We start from the raw sequence: 22,291 nt of genomic DNA, 5'->3' as shown, positions 1-22,291 counted from the left end.
TTGCACGTCTAGACTTTGCAATATTTGCCCACTCTTCTTTGCAGAACTGCTCAAGTTCAGATAAATTTGATGGTGATCGTTTGTGCACTGCATTCTTCAAGTCATTCCACTGATTTTAAATGAGGTTTGAGTGAGGCCATGCAAGGAAACTCACCTTTTACTCCTTCAACCACTGTGTGGCCATTTTTGCTGTGTGCTTTGGGTCATTGTCATGTTGGAAGTTAAACCTCCTTCCCAATGACAGCAGCAGATTGTCTTCAAGAATTTGATGGTTTTTGCTCCATTCATTTTTCCTTCTATCCTTACAAGTGCTTCAGTCCCTGCTGTAAGGAAACACCTTCATAATACATACCTCACAACTTTTTGAGATGGGAGCAAGGGACATCAATTAGCAAAATAATGTATGCATAGGAGATCCTCCCTGCCACACCCCCTTAACTGATTGCTGGCCACCCACTGTCAAATGACAGCGGGGTGGTGCAGCTCTCCTCCTGGGACACTCTTGCATGCCCGCAGGGGCACGCAGCATGGCAATCACTGCCGTACCATAAGGCTAGGACACGGTGCAACCCCGATCTCTGTAAATAGCCACATCTGCAGCTCTTTAACCATGCGATTGGCTGTGTCCAATCACAACCAGTCATATGTAAACAAGGAGATGCCAGTAATCGGCTCTTCTTGCCTCACACTGACAGAGTGTGAGGAGAGGCGAGCCGATCAGTGGCATCTCCTCACAGGGGGACATCTAGGAATGTAATAAGGGCACTGATCATCAGTGCCCTGATTACAATAAATACAGTGTCACAAAACAGTGCCCACCATTGCCCACCAATGCTAGCATACAGTGCCCACCAGTGGCAGCAATCATTGCCCACCACTGCTCACAAGTGCCACCAATCAGTGCACATAGCGATGCCAGACAGTGCTGGCAATCAGTGTCACCTATCAGTGCTGCCCATCAACGCCCAGAACTTCTGTCCATCGATGCCCATCAGTGTTGCCCATCAGTTTCGCCCATCAGTGCCACACATCAATGCGCATCAGTGCCCATCTGTACTGCCTATTCGTGCCCAACAGTGCTTCCTGCCAGTGCCCACCAGTGATGCCTATCAGTGCCCACCAGTGCTGCCTATTAGGGCCCATCATTGCCACCAAACATCAGTGCTCATCAGTGCCACCTGTCAGCACCCATAAGTGCAGCATATTAGTGCCACCTCATCAGTGCCACCTCATCAGTGCCCACAAGTGCCACCTCATCAGTGCCCATAAGTGCCACCTCATCAATGCCCACCAGTTCAGCCTATCAGTGCCCATCAGTGCCGCCTCATCAGTGCACATCAGTGAAGGCGAAAAATTACTTAGTTACAAAATTTATTGACAGAAGAAAAGTAAAAAACATTTTTTTTCAACATTTTTGGTCTTTTTTTGTAAAAAATAAAAAACCCAACAGTGATTAAATATCACCAATAGAAAGTTCTATTTGTGTGAAGAAAATGATAAAAAAAAAATGATTGGGTACAGTGTTGCATGACCACGCAATTGTCATTCAAAGAGTGACAGCACTGAAAGCTGAAAAATGGCTTGGGCAGGAAGGGGGTGTAAGTGCCTGGCAGACAAGTGGTTAAAGGAGAGTTATAAAAAAAAAGATTAGTTAAACCCACAAGTGCTTTTGTTTACCACTACTAATCTTTTATACTAACACTTGAAATTTACAAATGCAGCAATCTATAAATTGGATGAACGGTTTAGCACTGGGAAACACTTTTTGAAAGATAAATAGTGCATTTTATATACAACTATATAGATCAGACCAAAATGAGGGACAAATGAGGAGGACAGAGGGACTTTGCTCCAAATCAGGAACAGTCCCTTGAAATTAGGGACAGTTGGGAGCTATGATAATAGGATATTACCACCTCCATGCTTTACTGCAGGAAAGGTGTGTTATTTGGATGGTGAGCTGTATTGGATTTCCGCCAGACATGTCGTTTGGTGTTGAGACCAAATAATTAAATTTTAGTCTCATCTAACCATAACATATTTTCCATGTGGCCTCAGAATCTTCAAGGTGGATTTTGGCAAACCTCAGTTGTGACTGCATGTGGCCTTTCTTGAGGAGTGGCTTTTTTCTCCCATACAATGTATGTTAAACATTAGAGAGGAGGATTACTATTCCCAGCAGTAAGGGAGATCTGTAATTTAAAATGTATTTGACTTCTAACATTTATTTGTTTATGTCAACAACACTAGGTGAGTGTGAGATCAAATGAGGGAGCATATCTGTTCAATCAAAGTTTGAAGAGTGGAAGAACTATTTTTGATCTCATTAGGTGTTTAAGTGAATGTAAACCAAATTAATAGGAGGACATTGTCTGCAAACAGACACAATTTATGATGATGGCCACTGACTTCCAGCCCTTTGATACTGGGGTTATTGCAGATAAACTGAGCTAAGGGTTTGATGGCTAGGGCGAAAAATAGCTGCGAAAGCGGACAACCCTGCTGTGTACCTCTCTTGATCTTAAAGGATGGCTTGTGGCCCATATAATGAACGAAGGCTGTGGGGTCAGCATACAATTCAGAAATCCATGAAAGGAAGTAAAAGACAAATCCCCATCATCTTAGTAGGAAGGGTAAGTAAGGCATGGAGACCATGTTGAATGGCTTTCTAATGTCCAAAGACATGAGCCAAAAGGGAATTTTGTGTTTGTGGGCTAAATAAGTCAAGAGAATAGTGTGGCGAATGTTGTCCCCTGCCTGCCGAATCGGTATGGCCCTACTTGGTCTTTATGTATTATGGAGCCAATGGTATTAAGAGTCTAGTGGGTAGGATTTTGGCTAACAGTTTGATGTCTAGGTTGAGGAGGGATATTGGTTGATAGTTTGACCAAGACTGACCAAGACTGTCTGGGGTTTTGGAAGCAAAGAGATGGCAGCTCTCAGTGTTTCAGAACAGAATGGGCGGCCAGAAAGGATGACGTTGAATGCCCTAACTAGTACCAAGGCTAGGAGGTCAGCAAACTGTTTAAAATATGATATGTGGCTGAGAACTCATCAGGGCCTGGGCGCTTATGGTTTTTTAGAGATTTTATAGCTAGCAAAATATCCTTAGTTTTCTCGAGATTTTCGTGTTGTAGAGATGAAAGGAATGGTAAAGTAGTAGTTGAGAGAAGGGATTCAGCACGAGTGCAATCAAAAGTATTATTGCTTGAGTAAAGGGTGGCAAACACTTGGAGGATCTTTAATTCTGGGGAAGGAGGGACTGGAGGTCACAGACCTCGCAACTTTTTAGGTGTTTATTTTGTGTTTACACACTATAAAGAAAAATCACCATAATTGATGGTTTAAAAATTACATACACAATTTTTATTACAAAATTCATAAAAAAAAAAAACATATTATAAAAAACAATGATTTGAAATTTGCATAATCCAATGTTGCACTTTCAAAGCTTTACACATAGATTGTCAATACCACTCTTTTCTCAACATGTTTTGCTCCGATATTGCTTAGTGGCTATTGGAACTATAAGCAACAAAAGATATTGTAAATATTTATGCATGAATCAATACTCTTTTTAACATGTATGTATTGTGTAGCCAAAAAAGGGTAGAAGAAAATTATTCCATATATACAAATTATACATTACATACAGAAGGAAAACATTTTTTGAAAATATGGATCATATTTAAACTTATTTGAATAGGTATAACTCTAGAAAATACACAACTGGAAAGAGAAAAAAAAGGGTCCTTGCTGGTAGATTAGGGACGTGATGCTTTCTTCTATAAATTTGAGGAAGGTGTGGGTCTTTCTGTGGATTTGTCGTAGGTGACATATGTATTATAAATGGCCAAATGAATAAGGTAAATTGCAACTTTTTTTGTACAAAAAATGGGTCTGTCTTGTTGTTAAATAGGGCTGTAGCATCTGATCTTTGAAATGAGCACCCCCCCACCCTCTATGTAGAGATTATAATCTTGGAAGCATGTAGGTTTTGGATGGGACCATGTCTTCCAGGAATTTCCACCAAGGTCTAATTGTGGATGATGGAAAGGATGTACACATCTGTCTTATCCTTTCACTTCAGATTTCTCGTTTCTCAGACTTACTGATTCCCCCCCCCCCCCCCCCCTTTGTAGCCTTGTGGACACTAAACTTTGTGGGAAGCCAATCCTGTTTGTTCTGGTGGTACCGCAGGCCAAGGTTTTCTTGAGGTACATGTTGCAGAAAATAAGAATACTTGTATAGAAGTTATCAAGATAGATGTGGTAATCCTTTTTGAAAAGTGGAAAAGTCCAAGACAATTTGTCCCACTTGTGCCGATGTAGGTTGGGCACTCAGGGGGCTGGTGCTGGGAATTTTTGCCTCTGTACACGCGGAACTCATACAAATATCTCATGGCCCTTTCACAAAGCTTGTAGAGCTTTACTCCATATCTGGCCTTTTAAAGATTTAATTTGTAAAATTGAGGACACGTTTAGTGGCAGTACTGCTGGCTGAATGTGACATGCTTTATACAGGCTCAACTGCCTATTTTTACCACCATGGCTGTCCACATGAATGAGGCCCTACTGCACTTTTAAAACACATTAGTGCACTCAATATATCCAGGGTTACCATGCACCATTGGAAGACATAATACATTTAACTTTTCTTTCCTTTTCTTTGTCTTTATTTTTATTTTCACTTCTCACAAGGACTGAGAAAAAGTACAGCATCCATGCCACACATCTCTGATTTAATTCCTTCAGTTTTAGCAGTCAAACATAATGATTTCTGTGCTGCTATGCCATAATTTATAGGGAGACAGTAAAACCATTTGTGTAGAAGGCTAAGAAGCTCTGTTAAAGCGGAGTTCCACACACATTTTTCACTCCTCACCATGCAGCACTAATGTGCATCCTTAAAATGACTTGGCAATTTATTTTTATTTTTTCTGTTCACTTACCTGATTTAATCCTATATCTAATTTCACTTCTTCCTTTAGCAGCCGCGGCCGTGGATGTGGATGTCATTTCCAGTTTTGCAATGGCTCCTGTGAGATCTTGGTCAACTTGGCATGGCGCGGCTCCAGTAACATTTAACATTGGCGTCTATTGAAAATCTTGGTCAGCTTGGCATGGCATGCTGACTAAGATTGAAGACAAAGGGGAGTTGGGACTTTAAATGAAGCAATTGAATAGTGGAAGTGAGTTACAATATAAAGTTTTTATTTAATACCATTGATCTAAAAGCATTATATATATATATATATATAGATACACACATGGAGTGTGCACAAGGGCTGAGCAGGATGAGTAAGAGTACATGCATAAGAACACATAATCAAAGTAGTAGATGTATAAATAAAAATGGCATGCATGTGCCAATAGCAACATGCTCAATGCTGGCACATGCGCTCACATGGTATATGTGCATCTACCAAATGATATATGAACAACATCATAGAGTATAATGGTAGTAAGTAGGTAAATATCAGTCAGTATGGGGTGTAGCTGCAGCATCAATTAAAGCTCTATGCGTTTTGTAGGTATTCCCACTCATCAGGAGCGAATGCGACAGACATTCCTATGGAATATATATAAAAAGATGTAAAGGACCATGCTTTAGAGAAAAAAATTCTCAAAAGTATTTTTTGCAATTGCAGTGCGGGGTAGACAGCACAGGGTTGGCCAAGAACATAAGCCCACCACGGGAGCTGAAGCGGCATAATGCAGGGATGAAACATCGGACGGTGTAAGAGTGTGCAAGATATAAATTAAATATCCATATGGCAAACAAATGGTGTGTACTTCGCGAAGCAGGGGTATCTGGGAACAAAATATTAAATATGTGTAATTATAGCGATAATATGTTATGAGTAATAGTAGTAATTCTTATAAGTGAACCCAGTGTAGCTCCACAAAAGAGTGATGACAAGGGTGGTGCAGAGAGTATTGGAGTACCTGTGTCTAAAAGTGATAGATAAGTACATAAGTCTTTAAAAGTGTAAAAACCTAAAAAAGTACCAAGTGGGAAAAACAAATACATTATTTGACTCAAAAACTGAACCACCAAAGAAAGGGAAAAATAAAAAAGGATCTAAACCAAAAAGGAAGGCTGACTAAGATTGCACCGCACTGCTCATGCGCGAGATCAGCAGGTGCATGCTGGGTAGCCAACATGCACAGAATCCAGGAAGGAGAACGCTGTGGCTTCAGATGCCCACACTGGAGATGGCTGCGCTGTTCAGGAACTTCACAAAGTAAGAAAACAATGCCACATAAATAAAAAACTAGGCATAGTTTACAGCATACTTTTGTTACATTGCACGAGATATGAGTATTCTGGGGGTATTTTTATCTTAAAAGTCATATTTTGGCCGCAACTCTGCTTTCCCCCTTTTTTTTTATCTTAAAAGTCATATTTTGGCTGGAACTCCGTTTTCCCCTTACATCCTGTGTGAGGGATGGTGGTCACTGGTGGAAGAAAAGAGGAGCAATCTCTCCAATGAGAAATTTATACTGTAATAACATTAAGGCAAATCAAAAGTAAGGGGTTCTAATCTTCCCACACTCTATCAAAACTACAAAAAAAAATGTAGATTTGGAGTTACACCTGTACATTTCTGCCCCTTACGTACGAGAAATCTGGTCCTCCACAGTGATGGCCAAGAACTATTTCTCATATATTGGCAGTAATGTATGGGGGTCTTTCTACCAATGACACAAGAGGACCAGGTAGCTGGGAATTATTGAATCACATCTCTGCCATACTTCTCATGTTCATGAGGAAGGTAATATGTGAACACAATCACTGAATGTTTGTATGTCCTTTTTAAGTCACCTGCCAATGGTGTAGATTCAGGGTATGAAAATGCTCCAGCTCTGTTAGGATACAACGGTAGCAAAAAGGAGGGGGGTTATTATATTCCCTTCCTTTGTTCACTGCAACCCATCTTTAAAGCAAGGTAGCATTTGTTTCTAAAAATCTGGTGGGGGCTCTTAATCAATGCGAGACCAAGCTTAACAGAACCGGAGTTTGTATTGCCTGGAACACATTCCTGTCCTAAGATGACAACGCCCTCCATAACAAAAGGAGGATGGAGTTGTGCAGTTCACAGAAGAAAACTTAGACAGCTAATAAAATTGTTTGAGGTCTCAGTTCAGTGTGCAGGAAGTTGAAGAAAAACTGGATTTCTTTTGGGATCAGCCGGTATTTTTCGGTTTTTGTAGAAAATGTACTTAGTTTGAAAAATGAAAATGAATGCAGCCTCCACATCTATGGACAGGTAACTTGCAATATATATTCTGTTCTTGTTCTTTAATAAATAAATAGAAAATTTCATTCAGACTGTATGTCTAGATAAAGATCTTGTCCGATTTGTCTCAGTACCATGTACTCTTGCTGTTAACGCGAAACATTTGTCAGTTACAGGAATGTCCAAAGACAAATGTAAAAGACTGCAGCCAAGAATTTCGCTCTACATTTCAATATAACTCAAGTATAATGACTGAAAAATTAAAAAGGCATTAATATATAAGGAATTAGTTATGGTTCCCACTTCATCACTATAATTCTAATGGTTCTCTCCTACATTCTATCTGACAGAATACATTTTGTATCTCCTGCTTAAATAACCTAAAGGGTACTAATCCATCCTATAAAAGCAGCATGTTGAACTGTACTGTCCCATTCAGCAATACATAATTCACAATGAGGCAAAGATTCTAAAATAAGAAACAGCAAAAACTGAATCCAAATCTATTTTCAGGGCTTGCTCACACCGCTCTTATCACCCTGGATTGTGCAATGCAGGCAAAATGCAGGGGGATGCAGAAAGCAATGCATTTAACTGGAATATATTCTTATATACTGTATGTACTGCATTGCAGCACAATACAGCACAAGAAAATCTGCATCTGACTTTGGAAGATTTGCCCTGCAGGTTTCATTCAAGTCAATTCAATCAGATCCTTTCAAAATGCACAGGTATTTGAACTAACCTTTCCTGGATGATTAAACGTGTACATGTTAATGGAGTGACCGTAGGTTGTTTACATTAAATGTATACTCACCTATCTACAGTCACCCATCTTACAACTTACTTATCTATAACCTGGTGATCCTGGAGCATTCCTACTGGTTATGTAAAAACATTTATTGTTGCCTTTCACAGAAAGGCAGAGGTAAACACAATGTCAGTACCTAGTTGTCACTCACAACCACCAATGGCAATTAAACCTATATTGGATGTTCGATTGTGATTAGTGATCTAGGAAGCAAGAAAAATAATGTTACAATGGACATGCTTTAAGGGTACAACCCTACTGCCTCTGTGAGGTTGTCTGTGTTTGCTTCGACTTTGGAGTAAAGATATACTATGTTGTCAAAAATATTGGGACATCCAAGTCTTAGCCCTTGTACACACGGTCGGACATTCCGACAACCAAATCCGTCGGATTTTGTCCGACGGAATTTGTCTGAAACTGTTGCATACACACAGTCGAACAAAGTTGTCGGAAAATCCGATCGTTCAGAATGTGATGACGTTATATGACGTTATTTCGTTACGACAGAACTACGTTCAGGCTAGTAGCCAATAGCTTTGGTGTAGAAATTTGATCTGAGCATGCGTGCCACTTTGTCCGATCGGAATTCTCTACAAACGATCGGACAAAGTCCGATCGGATCATGTTGTCGGGAAATTTTATAGCCAAGCCAGTCCGATGCAGCCCACACATGGTCGGATTATCCGACAACGCGGTCCGATCGGACATTTTCCGTCGGAAATGTCCGACCATGTGTACAATGGCTTAGTCTGTAGGGTTTAATATTGAGTTGGCCCACCCTTTACAGCTATAACAGCTTCAACTCTTATGAGAAGGCTGTCCACAAGGTTTAGGAGTGTGGCTATGGAAATGTTTGACCATTATTCTAGAAGCGCATTTGTGAGGTCAGGAACCCCAACGGTTCCCCTTACCATTGGGGTCCCCCAAGGTTCTGTCCTTGGACCTCTACTATTCTAGATCTACACGTCCTCCCTGGGTCAACTGATAGCCTCTCATGGTTTCCACTACCATTGATATGCCAATGACACCCAAATCTATCTCTCTGACCCTCAGCTCACCCCATCAGTCTTCTCATGCTCACGCATCACTGATTTACTAACAGACACGTCAGCCTGGATGTCACACCCCTTCCTCAAACTGAATCTTTTTCCTCCCCCACATGGCCCTTCTCCTGAATTCTCTGTCAAGATCAATGGCACATCTATCAGTCCGCCCCCACATGCCAGGGTGCTAGGGGTAACTTTAGACTCTGAACTGTCCTTTCAGGCCCACATTCAATCCCTGCCTAAATCATACTGCCTTAGCCTCTGCAACATTTCTACAATATGCCCTTTTGCCTTTTTAACTAATGACGCCACCAAGCTTCTAATTCACACCCTGGTTATCTCTCGCCTCGATTACTGCAACTTCCCCCTCATTGGATTACCTTTACATAGACTACCCCCCTTCAGTTACTAATGAATGCCGCTGCAAGACTCATCCACCTTACCAACCATTCAAGGTCCTCCACCCCTCTCTGCCAATCCCTCCACTGGCTTCCACTAACACAACAAATACAATTCAAAGTACTAGTAATAATTTACAAAGCCCTTCCATAAGCTCCCAGCTACATCACTAACCTAGTCTCAAAATACCAACCAAGACACTCTCTTTGGTCCTATCAAGACCCCCTACTCTCTAGCTCCCTTGTCCCCTCCTCCCATGCTCACCTCCAGGATTTCTCCAGAGATTCTTCCATCCTTTGGAACTCCCTACCCCAGTCTGTCTGACTCCCCTAATCTATACATCTTCAGACAATCCCTGAAAAGCCTATCCTGCTTCTAACTAATACACTGTTTTACTTCCTCCATCAGCTCACCCCCCACAGCTATTACCTTTTGCATCAACTGACCCTCCCTTTTAGATTGTAAGCTCTAATGAGCAGGGCCCTCTGATTCCTCTTGTACCAAATTGTAATATAACTATAATATCTGCCTTCATTTTGTTAAGCACAGCACAAACTATTGGAGCTATATAAATCCTGTTTAACCCTTTCATGACTAAGCCTATTTTTGACATTTGGTGTTTACAAGTTAAAATCCATATTTTTTGCTAGAAAATTACTTCGAACCCCCAAACATTATATATATATATATTTTAGCAGAGAATCTAGAGAATAAAATGGCGATTGTTGCAATATTTTATGTCACACGGTAGTGGTGCAGTGGTGTTTTAAACATAACTTTTTGGGAAAAGGGACACCTTCATGAATGTTAAAAAAACGAAACAGTAAAGTTAGCCCAATTTTTTTGTATAATGTGAAGTTGTGTGTAATGTAAAGATGATGTTATGCCAAGTAAATAGATACCAAACATGTCACGCTTTATAATTGCACGCACTCGTGGAATGACGACAAACTATGGTACCTAAAAATCTCCATAGGCGATGCTTTAATTTTTTTTACGGGTCCCAGAGACAGCGCAGACCATTCCCATTGCGCTGCGCGACTCATGCATGCGCAGTAGGGAACCGGGAAGTGAAGCCGCAATGCTTCACGTCCTGATTTCCTCACCAAGAATGGCAGCGGCATCAGCTGAGAGCCGAGCGATCCATCAACCTCAGCTGCCGACATCGCTGGACCCTGGAACAGGTGAGTGTCCATTCATTAAAAGTCAGCAGCTGTAGTATTTATAGCTGCTGGCTTTTAATAATTTTTTTTTCCAGTGGACTCCCTCTTTAACAATCAGCTATATCTTCACACAGAATTTGAATCAGTTGGTCATTTTTCAACCAATACGAAATCTAATTGTTCTGAAAAGTTGGAATCCGTTAGAAAACAAATAAACAAAACAAATTTTACTATTCAAGGAAGTTCATTACTATTTCATACGGAGATTTGGATATATCCAAATCTCCAAAATAGCCAAAACATAGTCTGAATTTGTATTTCGACCAAATGAATTGCACATGTCTAGAACTCATAGTTTCTAATTACATGCAAATGACATGTATGCTCATTGAATACTCGGGCTGCACCTCCTGCTTAGTAGTGCAGCTCAATAATTCTGCTTCCTTGTTCCACCCTTTGTGTAATTATATTGGTTTGTTAACTGGCTGAAATCCAGACAGCACCGTAATAAATCTTTTTTGGTAATTGACTTTATTACTGGAGTTCTTTAGGCCATCCAATATCTCTAGGATGACTCCAGTGGATGTGCTTTACTCACTGGCATGTATCATTGCAGACTAAAAATGGGTACCTCCAGACACCGGATACTGTACTAGTTTAAAGAATAGGGTGGTCTGGAGTACACAAGGAAATACTGAAACTAAAGGGAACCGCGCAAGTAGGTTGTGTTTTCTTCATGGACCAAAATGCTATAGTTCAAATGTGACTAGAGTCTACCTATGATCTAATGTGTTCTTGAATTTTAAACTGTTCCCCTTTGATAAAAGTGGTCAGCCTTCGCGCCGCTAAGTGGTAATAAGTGACTAAAGTGGAACAAAATCCAAAATCAGATATAATGAAACACAGATGCTGTGAAAAAGAGCCTGAGTGATATAAAGTGCAAATGCTAACTAAAAAATGCAGCAGGACAAAATAGTGAGCACAAACTATCAAATAATGAATATAAAGGGGTGGGTCCTGCGCAAATCGTGCCACTCAAATAAAATACACAAATTCAAAATAATATAAATATGTGCATACATACAATGCCGTGAAAAAAAATATAGTCCAAAAAACAGCACGCATAAAAATATATAAAAAATATATAAAAAAATGGAAAAAAGGTTAAATGATAGAACAATAATAAAATGTCCGCTACTCAAGGCTCCCAGAACTCTCACCTTTAAACGAAGTGAATAAGCAAATCAAACAAACTCCAGGATTCTCTTATTTCATTCATAAATAATAAATAATAGCCATCAGGAAATCCAAAGGAGGGATGCAATGATACAATTCCGCCACTAGAGGGCCAGTCCCAGCTTCCAGAACAGGTGAAATGGATCTTCACTTCTATTTCACAGTGTATGGCTCAAAATAAGAGAGAGGAGGGGGAGAGAGAGAAACAGGAGACTTCCATAGTGTAGTAGTTTAAAAAACGGCAGGTAGATTTATTAAAAAGCAGTAAAGACTCTCACATTTTAATTGCAAAAACAAGCACAATCAGGAAGAGGGTATAATGACAACTTCCTCCCGCCTTACTCTACTTCCGGTTCGTCCTCTGGCCAATCCCTACGCGTTACGTCATGTGACTTCTTCATGGGGATGAAATGATCAATCCCCATGAAGAAGTCACATGACGTAACGCGTAGGGATTGGCCAGAGGACGAACCGGAAGTAGAGTAAGGCGGGAGGAAGTTGTCATTATACCCTCTTCCTGATTGTGCTTGTTTTTGCAATTAAAATGTGAGAGTCTTTACTGCTTTTTAATAAATCTACCTGCCGTTTTTTAAACTACTACACTATGGAAGTCTCCTGTTTCTCTCTCTCCCCCTCCTCTCTCTTATTTTGAGCCATACACTGTGAAATAGAAGTGAAGATCCATTTCACCTGTTCTGGAAGCTGGGACTGGCCCTCTAGTGGCGGAATTGTATCATTGCATCCCTCCTTTGGATTTCCTGATGGCTATTATTTATTATTTATGAATGAAATAAGAGAATCCTGGAGTTTGTTTGATTTGCTTATTCACTTCGTTTAAAGGTGAGAGTTCTGGGAGCCTTGAGTAGCGGACATTTTATTATTGTTCTATCATTTAACCTTTTTTCCATTTTTTTATATATTGTTTATATATTTTTATGCGTGCTGTTTTTTGGACTATATTTTTTTTCACGGCATTGTATGTATGCACATATTTATATTATTTTGAATTTGTGTATTTTATTTGAGTGGCACGATTTGCGCAGGACCCACCCCTTTATGTTCCCCTTTGATATCCTTGACTGAGCAAGGTAAGATTAGTCTATCCATTTTTTGCCTTTTGGAGCTGCTGACTCTTTGACCAGTTAGCAGTTTAGCCATCACATATCTTAAAGTAGAACTCTTAACAGCAAAAAACATAAGTGAAGGTCATCAACATGAATAGTTTTACCTAATATAGTAGCTGTAATTCTCTTCAATCACTGGTACTCCACCCTGCACTCTGAAGGTCATGCTGCATAGCCAGAAAGATGATACCACAAAAGATTCCCATTGCTTGCCTGCTTGTCTGATTACTGAACTAGGGATTAGCAGACTAAGATCCTCACTATCTCCTCTATTCCTATATGCTACCTAAATAGTGCCCAGTGCCTAAAAGCACATAGAATGATTGCACTGAGAAACACAGTAGACATCATCTGTTTTACACACTAGTGCTCCTAAAGCAAAGATCTCAGCATTAAAATACTTTAAATATATATTTTTAATAAATATATCACTTGAATAACCTGTTTTGTCTTATATTTGTTTTGAAGTCCTTGAAGTATCTGTACATAGTCATAGAAACCACTGTTTCATAATAAAATATATTGAGAAATGACTGTTTTTCTTGTTTCTTTAGGTACCCACTTTAATGATGGACACCCAGTTTTCAGAGTTCACACCAGACATAACACCCATTATGTTGGCAGCTCACACTAATAACTATGAAATAATAAAACTATTAGTCCAAAGAAGGGTGACTATACCTCGCCCACACCAGATACGTTGCAATTGTGTGGAATGTGTCTCCAGCTCGGAAGTTGATAGCCTCAGACACTCTAGGTCGAGACTCAACATCTACAAGGCTCTGGCTAGCCCATCTTTGATTGCCTTATCCAGTGAAGACCCCATTCTGACAGCTTTTCGCCTCGGATGGGAACTGAAAGAACTTAGCAAAGTGGAGAATGAATTCAAGGCGGAGTATGAGGAACTGTCTCAGCAATGTAAGAGATTTGCCAAGGACCTGCTTGACCAAGCACGTAGCTCTCGAGAACTGGAAACTATACTCAACCACAGGGATGACCAGAGCGAGGAGCTGGATCCTCAAAAGTGTCATGACCTGGCAAAGCTTAAGGTAGCAATAAAGTATCATCAGAAAGAGGTAAGATATATTATTTCCAATACTACAACTCCAAAAACTAAGTCCACTTTTCTTGTATTTTTCACCATAACCACTGTGCATTTTCAGTTTTCTCAGTTATATTTAATCCAATTTCCTTTTCCCATGTCTTGATTCAGACTTTAATGTACTGTTCAAATACAAGCAATGTTTAAATGTTCTCTTTTCTGGTAAGATAAAAAGAATAGTGTAAGGCCCCTTTCTTTGACACATGCGGGACCATTTGTTTCATAATTTCAGTCACATTTTTTTAAGAAAAAAGGGATGAAGTTTACATCAGGTTTTTCATCCGTTGGTCATCCATTTTCGTCTGTTTTTACATCCTCCAGTTAGAGTCCTTAAAGTAGAAGTTCAGCCTAAAACTAAAATCTCTAAATCTACTTGCAGCCACAATCTAAGACTAACCTATGTAGCCCTGTAAATCAAAAATCCCTATAAAGTACATACCTTTTCTGAACTCGCTCCGGCCTGGTCCTATGCTGAGCGGTCAACGGTGACATCTGTGTAGGCATGTGCAGAAGAGGCAGCCGACAACGGAAACCCCATAGTAACTATAAGGGTGACATCCCTTTCCAGGCATTTTCCAGCCATTGTCGGCTGTCTTCTGCACAGAGCTTCTGTTGCTGGAGACCAGAGCAGCTTTAGATTAGATTTTAGTTTTAGGCTGAACTTACACTTTAACCATTTGAGTCGCAGAGCCATTTTTTCACACAAAAATGGACTGTTTGTCCATTTACATCCATTTTTTAACACAGACAAAAAATAAGTGAGTACAGCCCTCACATTTTTGTAAATATTTTATTATATCTTTTCATGTGACAACACTGAAAAAATTACACTTTCCTACAATGTAAAGTACTGAGTGTACAGCTTGTATAACAGTGTAAATTTGCTGTTCCCTCAAAATAACTCAACACACAGCCATTGATGTCTAATTCGGTGGCAACAAAAGTGAGTACACCCCTAAGTGAAAATGTCCAAATCGGGCCCAATTAGCCATTTTCCTCCCTGGTGTCATGTGACTTGTTAGTGTTACAAGGGCTCAGGTGTGGTGTTATAGCTCTCACTCTCTCATACTGGTCACTGGAAGTTCAACATGGCACCTCATGGCAAAGAACTCTCTGAGGATCTGAAAAAAAAGAATTGTTGCTCTACATAAAGATGGTGTAGGCTATAAGAAGATTGCCAAGACCCTGAAACTGAGCTGCGGCATGGTGGCCAAGACCATACAGCGGTTTAACAGGACAGGTCCCACTCAGAAAAGGCCTCGCCATGATCAACCAAAGAAGTTGAGTGAACATGCTTAGCGTCAAATCCAGAGGTTGTATTTGGGAAACAGACCTATGAGTGCTGCCAGCATTCCTGCAGAGGTTGAAGGGGGGGGGAGGTCAGCCTGTCAGAGCTCAGACCATACGCCGCACACTGCATCAAATTGGTCTGCATGACTGTCGTCCCAGAAGGAAGCCTCTTCTAAAGATGATGCACAAGAAAGCCTGCAAACAGTTTGCTGAAGACAAGCCGACTAAGGACATGGATTACTAGAGATAAACTTATTTGGTTCAAATGGTGTCAAGTGCGTGTGGCGGCAATCAGGTGAGGAGTACACAGATAAGTGTGTCTTGTCTACAGTCAAGTATGGTGGTGGGAGTGTCATGGTCTGGGGCTGCATGAGTGCTGTCGGCACTGGGGAGCTACAGGAACCATGAATGCCAACATGTACTGTGACATACTGAAGCAAAGGCATGTTCCCCTCCCTTCGGAGACTGGGCCGTAGGGCAGTATTCCAACATGATAATGACCCCAAATACACCTCCAAAACAACCAAAACAACCACTGCCTTGCTAAAGAAGCTGAGGGTAAAGGTGATGGACTGGCCAAGCATGTCTCCAGACCTAAACTCTATTGAGCATCTGTGGGGCATCCTCAAATGGAAGGAGGAGGAGCACAAGGCCTCTAATATCCACCAGCTCTGTAATGTCATCATGGAGGAGGGGAAGAGGACTCCAGTGGTGACCTGTGAAGCTCTGGTGAACTCCATGCCCAAGAAAGTTAAGGCAGTGCTGAAAAATAATGGTGGGCACACAAAATATTGACTCTTGGACCCAATTTGGACATTTTCACTTGGGGTGTACTCACTTTTGTTTCCAGCAGTTTAGACATTAATGGCTGTTGAGTTATTTTTAGGGGACAGCAAATTTACACTGTTATACAAGCTGTACACTCACTACTTTACATTGTAGCAAAGTGTCATTTCTTCCATTTTTCTATAGAGATGCATTGATGTCTGTTTTTCATCTGTCAACAGATTGAAAAACAGATGAAGGGTCCGCATGTGTGAAAGGGGCCTTAGGAGTATGTACACAAAGCAATACAGTTCTCAAGTCATGACTGAAAAATATGACATTTGAGGTTGTCATAGATCTGGAACTAGTATGGAAATCAAAAGTTCCGACTTCGCCCTGACTTTGCTTGTTGCATGTTTTTTGTTGGACAATGATTCAGAAAATACTGAAGCCAGGTAACTGGCAACTAGGTCAGCAATGCATACATGTTTCAGTCAGAAGACAAGAACACTTAACCAACATCTTAATGCTTAGGATTTTATTATACATATTTTCACACAAGATTTGCATAACCTTCTCCCAGCATTCACACATTTTTACAATTAAATCCAATATGAAAAATGTGTGAATCCAGGGTAAAACTTGTATGAATAATATGTTAAAATATTTAAAATAGATGTTTAAAGGCAAAACTTTTTGCATTTTTTTTGTAAAGTAGGGGATAGTCCAGTTTTTCTTTCTTTTTCTTTTTTTTTGCTGTCTGCATTACAGCAGTTAGAATGGTCACCATGACAAACAGTAGGATGGCACCACCAGCAGTGGCACAGACAGTATTTAAAACCCAAAAGGGGTTCTTAAGCAGGTCACAAATGGAACAAAATTCAGTCAGTTCAGCAGGGACTGGCGGAATTTTGATCCATGTCTGTCCATGCCTGTTTGACAGAATTCAATCGTGAGATTGAGGTTTTGGCTTTACATAAACTTTACATTTAAAAGAAACATCTAAAAAGAGAAAGGCTGCCAGCGGTCTGACTGTCATGCTGACTGTTTGGCTTTAGCACCTCAAATCATAACAGCCAGTCATTAAGACACCATATTTCTTTTTATGACAAGTTTAAATAATAAAAAAAAAAATCTTAAACACTCACCCCTTAACCTAACTTTAAATTTATCCCCTCGCCCCAAATGTAAATCTTTGAATTAACACTGAATTCAGTCCTAATACCTCACCTTACCCCTTCCCCTAACCTTACCCTTTAAAATTAACCCCCCTTATCCCTGATTCTGCTGAAGCCACATAGACACGTACTGAGATCTAACAGTGTCAATATCAGCATTTGCATGTGATATGATTGATTGCATGTGAAGCGATCACACTTGGTGCCATTTCCTGTAATGGTGTAATCTCTAGGTGCTAGTTCCCTACCGTATCACATAGCTGGTAGAAGCCAGAGTTATGGGAAGGCTTCCCTCACACTTCTTTTCTGAATAACCATGATAAACAGGGGTTGAGAATCCCCAGATGCTTAAAGTCCAGTTCACGGATAGTCACTTTTAGTAGAAGCTTTGACTGTGAGGTACTCTGAGGTATTCAGACCAGTGAGGAGTCACAGGAGGAGCAAGATCACAAAAGGAGTCAACACAGAGAAGCAGACTGGAACGGAACTCACAAGGAACTTGCAACTGGATAGAAGCATAGTCTGAGACAAGTGGAGGTTTGCAACTGTGACATTAGACAGCGAACAGGGTAGTAGACAGGGTTTAATCAGGTGACTAGTCGAGGTCACACTGGGGAATTACCATACACCAGCTGTGGTCAGGAACTAGATACTTCAACAACAAGCAGGCTAACAAAGACAGTGTCGAAAAAAAGCGAGGTCAGAAATGAATAAGCAAGTATAAACAGGTCTAAAGGCTAGTTTTTCAATAAAAGCATTAGCTTAGTGGATAGAAACTCTGCCTTGCAGCAGTTTACATGGTTTCCCTGTGCTTGGTATTTGGTCAACGCCATATTATTATTCAGAATTTATATAATGCCAACAGTTTGCACAGCTCTTTACATTCTACAGAGAGATGGTATAGGTACAATAGAATACAATCCAAGTGGGTTAAGAGGGTCCTTGCACATAGGAGTTTACAATCTAATAATCGAATAGGTTTTATTATTGATTTAAAAGCAAAAGTCATGGAGGGGGGATGAATGGGAAGGAATATTATCAGCTCGGAAGTGGTGCAACATCCATGCTGATATGACATTAAGAAAAGAAATTTTGAGAGAGAGGGAATCTTGGCGGATTACGGATACCACGTCCCCATAAATACGACAAAGAAAGAAGGGGCCAAAAAGAGGGCTGGGGAATCACCACCCCCCGGGACTTTAAAGGTATCAAATCAAGAAATATTAACAAAACCTTAATGTATAAAATATTACAATTTTATTCATGCTATACGCAATTGGAAAAACATTCATAAAAACGATGATTTAACACCAGTTTGCAAACGAGAGCATGTAGATCATCTTTCACCAAACAGAAGAAGTGAAGGAAAGGCAAGCTGCAATCATTCTCAACATGTTTCACCCGGCATGGGCTTCCTCAGGAAAAACTGATTGAGCAGCCAGAAAGCTAGGATAATAAAAAATGAATGAATGAATGTTACTATAAATTGGTGTATAGAGCAACAACAGTTGATAGAATAAATGACAATAAAGGACAATAAATTGATAAGGATAATCGTATTACGTAGATCAAATTGATAAAACAGATACTTAATGTATTTTGAATGATTAAGTTATGGACTTATTACAATGAATGAGTATCTCACCGATATTGCCAATGCTCCAACAGAAATTCAAAAGTTTCAGACGAAAGTCCGTTTTGAGACTTTTAAAAAAATTCTATGCTCAATTTTAGCGATAAAATCGCAGGTCAAGGAGAAATTAATCGCCTATAGGGAATCTGCAGAGAGAAATAAAACAATTCAAAGGGATATAAAGAAAAAAGAAAAAAAGAAAAAAGATCCATTGGACCCTTTAAGAGAGATATGTCAGTTAGTAATGCGAGAGGAGACTGAAGGAGTGAGATGAGAAGTAGAGATAGCTTTGTGTGTCATCAGCGTAGAGATGATATTGGAAGCTGTGGGAGGTTATCAAGTGATCAAATGAAGAGGTGTAAATAGAAAAGAGAAAGGGTCCAAGAACAGAACCTTGTGGGACCACTACAGAAAGAAGGAGTGGAGAAGAGGAGCCAGTGATATAGGTAACACTGAAGGTACGCTGTGATAGATAGGATGAGGCTCAGGAGCCAAATCTTGAGTCCAAGGGAGTAGATTTATTGAAAAGAAGCAGGTTGTCAACAGTATCAAATGCCGCAAAAAGGTCTAGTAGTAAATATATGAAGTATTGGTCATTGGTTTTAGCAATAAGGCCGCGTACACACGGACGGACTGTTGGCTCAACTTTGTCCGCTGAACAGTGTTTCAGCGGACAGTCCGCTCGTGTGTGGGGCTTCAGCGGACAGTTTCAGCGGACAGTTTGACGAACAAAGTTTTTCGGAAATTCCGAAAAACTGTCCGCTGAAACTTGGTTTGAGCGAACAGTCCGCCCGTGTGTAGGTTACTTTCGAAATGAGCAAACTGTTCCCGCTCGGAGGGAAGTCTGCTCATTTCGAGCGCGTGTGCAGGTAGGCGGGGCCCGCGACGGAGACGTCGCGGGCTCCGCCGCCTGGAATGGACTTAAAGGGGAACCCCAACGCCGAAAAAAATCGGCGTGGGGGTCCCCCCAAAGTCCACAACAGACCCTTGTCCGAGCACGCTACCCGGCCGGCCAGGAAAGGGGGGCGAGCGAGCGCGCCCCCCCTCCTGAGCCGTACCAGGCCGCGTGCCCTCAACATGGGGGGTGCCTTGGGGAAGGGGGGGCCGCGCGGCCCCCCCACCCCAAAGCACCTTGTCCCCATGTTGATGAGGACAAGGGCCTCTTCCCGACAACCCTGGCCGTTGGTTGTCGGGGTCTGCGGGCGGGGGGCTTATCGGAATCCGGGAGCCCCCTTTAATAAGGGGGCCCCCGGATACCGGCCCCCCCACCCTATGTGAATGAGTATGGGGTACAATGTACCCCTACCCATTCACCTGTAAAATAAAAGTACCCAAAAAAAAACACAACACACGAGATAAAATATTTTATTGCACAGCTCCGGGGGTCTTCCGTCTTCGGGGGTCTTCTCGCCGGACTCCTCCGCTATCTTCTTGTAGCTCTTTTGCTAGCGGAGGAGTCCGGCTTTCTTCCTCCCCGCCGCCGGCCTCTTCTCCCGACTTCGGGGGTCTTGTCCCCCTCTTCGGTTCTTCTGCCGGGCCACCGCGCCTTCTTATAGCTCTTTTGCAGGCGGTGGCCCGGTCTTCTGTCGCCGCCGCCGCCGCCGCCTTCCGTTCTTGTTCTTGTTCTTCTTCTTGTTCTTCTTGTTCGTCTCCAGGAGATGTTGACACGTCGCTCTCTCCGGCCGGAATGCCAGAGCCGCGCTGAGCGGCCACTTATATAGTGACAATGGGGCGGTGTCACATGGTATATGTCACATGAGTTGGTCACATGGGTTGATGTCACATGGGGACTATGACATCGTAAGGGGGCGGGGTCACCATGTGACCAACCCATGTGACATATACCATGTGACACCGCCCCATTGTCACTATATAAGTGGCCGCTCAGCGCGGCTCTGGCATTCCGGCCGGAGAGAGCGACGTGTCAACATCTCCTGGAGAAGAACAAGAAGAACAAGAACAAGAACAAGAACGGAAGGCGGCGGCGGCGGCGGCGGCGACAGAAGACCGGGCCACCGCCTGCAAAAGAGCTATAAGAAGGCACGGTGGCACGGCAGAAGAACCGAAGAGGGGGACAAGACCCCCGAAGTCGGGAGAAGAGGCCGGTGGCGGGGAGGAAGAAAGCCGGACTCCTCCGCTAGCAAAAGAGCTACAAGAAGATAGCGGAGGAGTCCGGCGAGAAGACCCCCGAAGACGGAAGACCCCCGGAGCTGTGCAATAAAATATTTTATCTCGTGTGTTGTGTTTTTTTTTGGGTACTTTTATTTTACAGGTGAATGGGTAGGGGTACATTGTACCCCATACTCATTCACATAGGGTGGGGGGGCCGGTATCCGGGGGCCCCCTTATTAAAGGGGGCTCCCGGATTCCGATAAGCCCCCCGCCCGCAGACCCCGACAACCAACGGCCAGGGTTGTCGGGAAGAGGCCCTTGTCCTCATCAACATGGGGACAAGGTGCTTTGGGGTGGGGGGGCCGCGCGGCCCCCCCTTCCCCAAGGCACCCCCCATGTTGAGGGCACGCGGCCTGGTACGGCTCAGGAGGGGGGGCACGCTCGCTCGTCCCCCTTTCCTGGCCGGCCGGGTAGCGTGCTCGGACAAGGGTCTGTTGTGGACTTTGGGGGGACCCCCACGCCGATTTTTTTCGGCGTTGGGGTTCCCCTTTAAGTCCATTCCAGGCGGCGGAGCCCGCGACGTCTCCGTCGCGGGCCCCGCCTACCTTGACACGCGCTCGAAATGAGCGGACTGTTGCCTCGTGTGTGGGCGAGTCCGCTCATTTCAAAAGTTGCGCGGACTTAGTACGACGAACAAAGTTTGCCGTATTTGTCCGCTCAAAAAGTGCCGTGTGTGGGCGTGTTAGTTCATTCAAAAGTTTGAGCGGACTGTTTGACGAACTTAGTTTCGGCAGACAGTCCCCGCGTGTGTACGCCGCCTAAGGAAATTGCTAGTGAGTTTTTTTGTTAGAGCAGTTTCTGTGGAGTGCTGCAAGCAAAAGCCAGACTGTTAGGGCTCAAGGTTTTTTTCAGTGAGGAAGGAGCTCAGACAGTTATAGACTTAGCCCTTGTACACACGGTCGGAGATTCCGACAACCAAATCCGTTGGATTTTGTCCGAAACTGTTGTATACACACGGTCGGACGAAGTTGTCGGAAAATCCGATCGTTCAGAACGTGATGACGTTATTTCGTTACGATGGGACTACGTTCAGGCTAGTAGCTATTAGCTTTGGTGTAGGAATTTGATCTGAGCATGCGTGGCACTTTGTCCGATCGGAATTCTCTACACATGATCGGAGTATGTCCGA

The 22,291-nt window shown here is 42.2% G+C and overlaps 1 protein-coding gene across 1 annotated transcript in view; it reads left to right on the top strand.

The window, feature by feature from the left end:
* Nucleotides 1–22,291, top strand: part of TRPC5 (transient receptor potential cation channel subfamily C member 5) — a 425,360-nt gene that overhangs the window by 247,162 nt on the left and 155,907 nt on the right. The window contains exon 3 of the mRNA XM_077480887.1: nucleotides 13,577–14,098. Within this exon, the coding sequence (XP_077337013.1) occupies nucleotides 13,577–14,098 (522 nt within the window). The remainder of the gene's footprint in view (nucleotides 1–13,576; nucleotides 14,099–22,291) is intronic.

The sequence above is a fragment of the Lithobates pipiens genome, unplaced genomic scaffold, assembly GCF_037356315.1.
Source record: "Lithobates pipiens isolate NorthernLeopardFrog02 unplaced genomic scaffold, aLitPip1_a1.2 Scaffold_1, whole genome shotgun sequence".
NCBI classification, from domain to species: Eukaryota; Metazoa; Chordata; class Amphibia; order Anura; family Ranidae; genus Lithobates; species Lithobates pipiens.
This window is presented reverse-complemented; position numbering and strand designations above follow the sequence as displayed.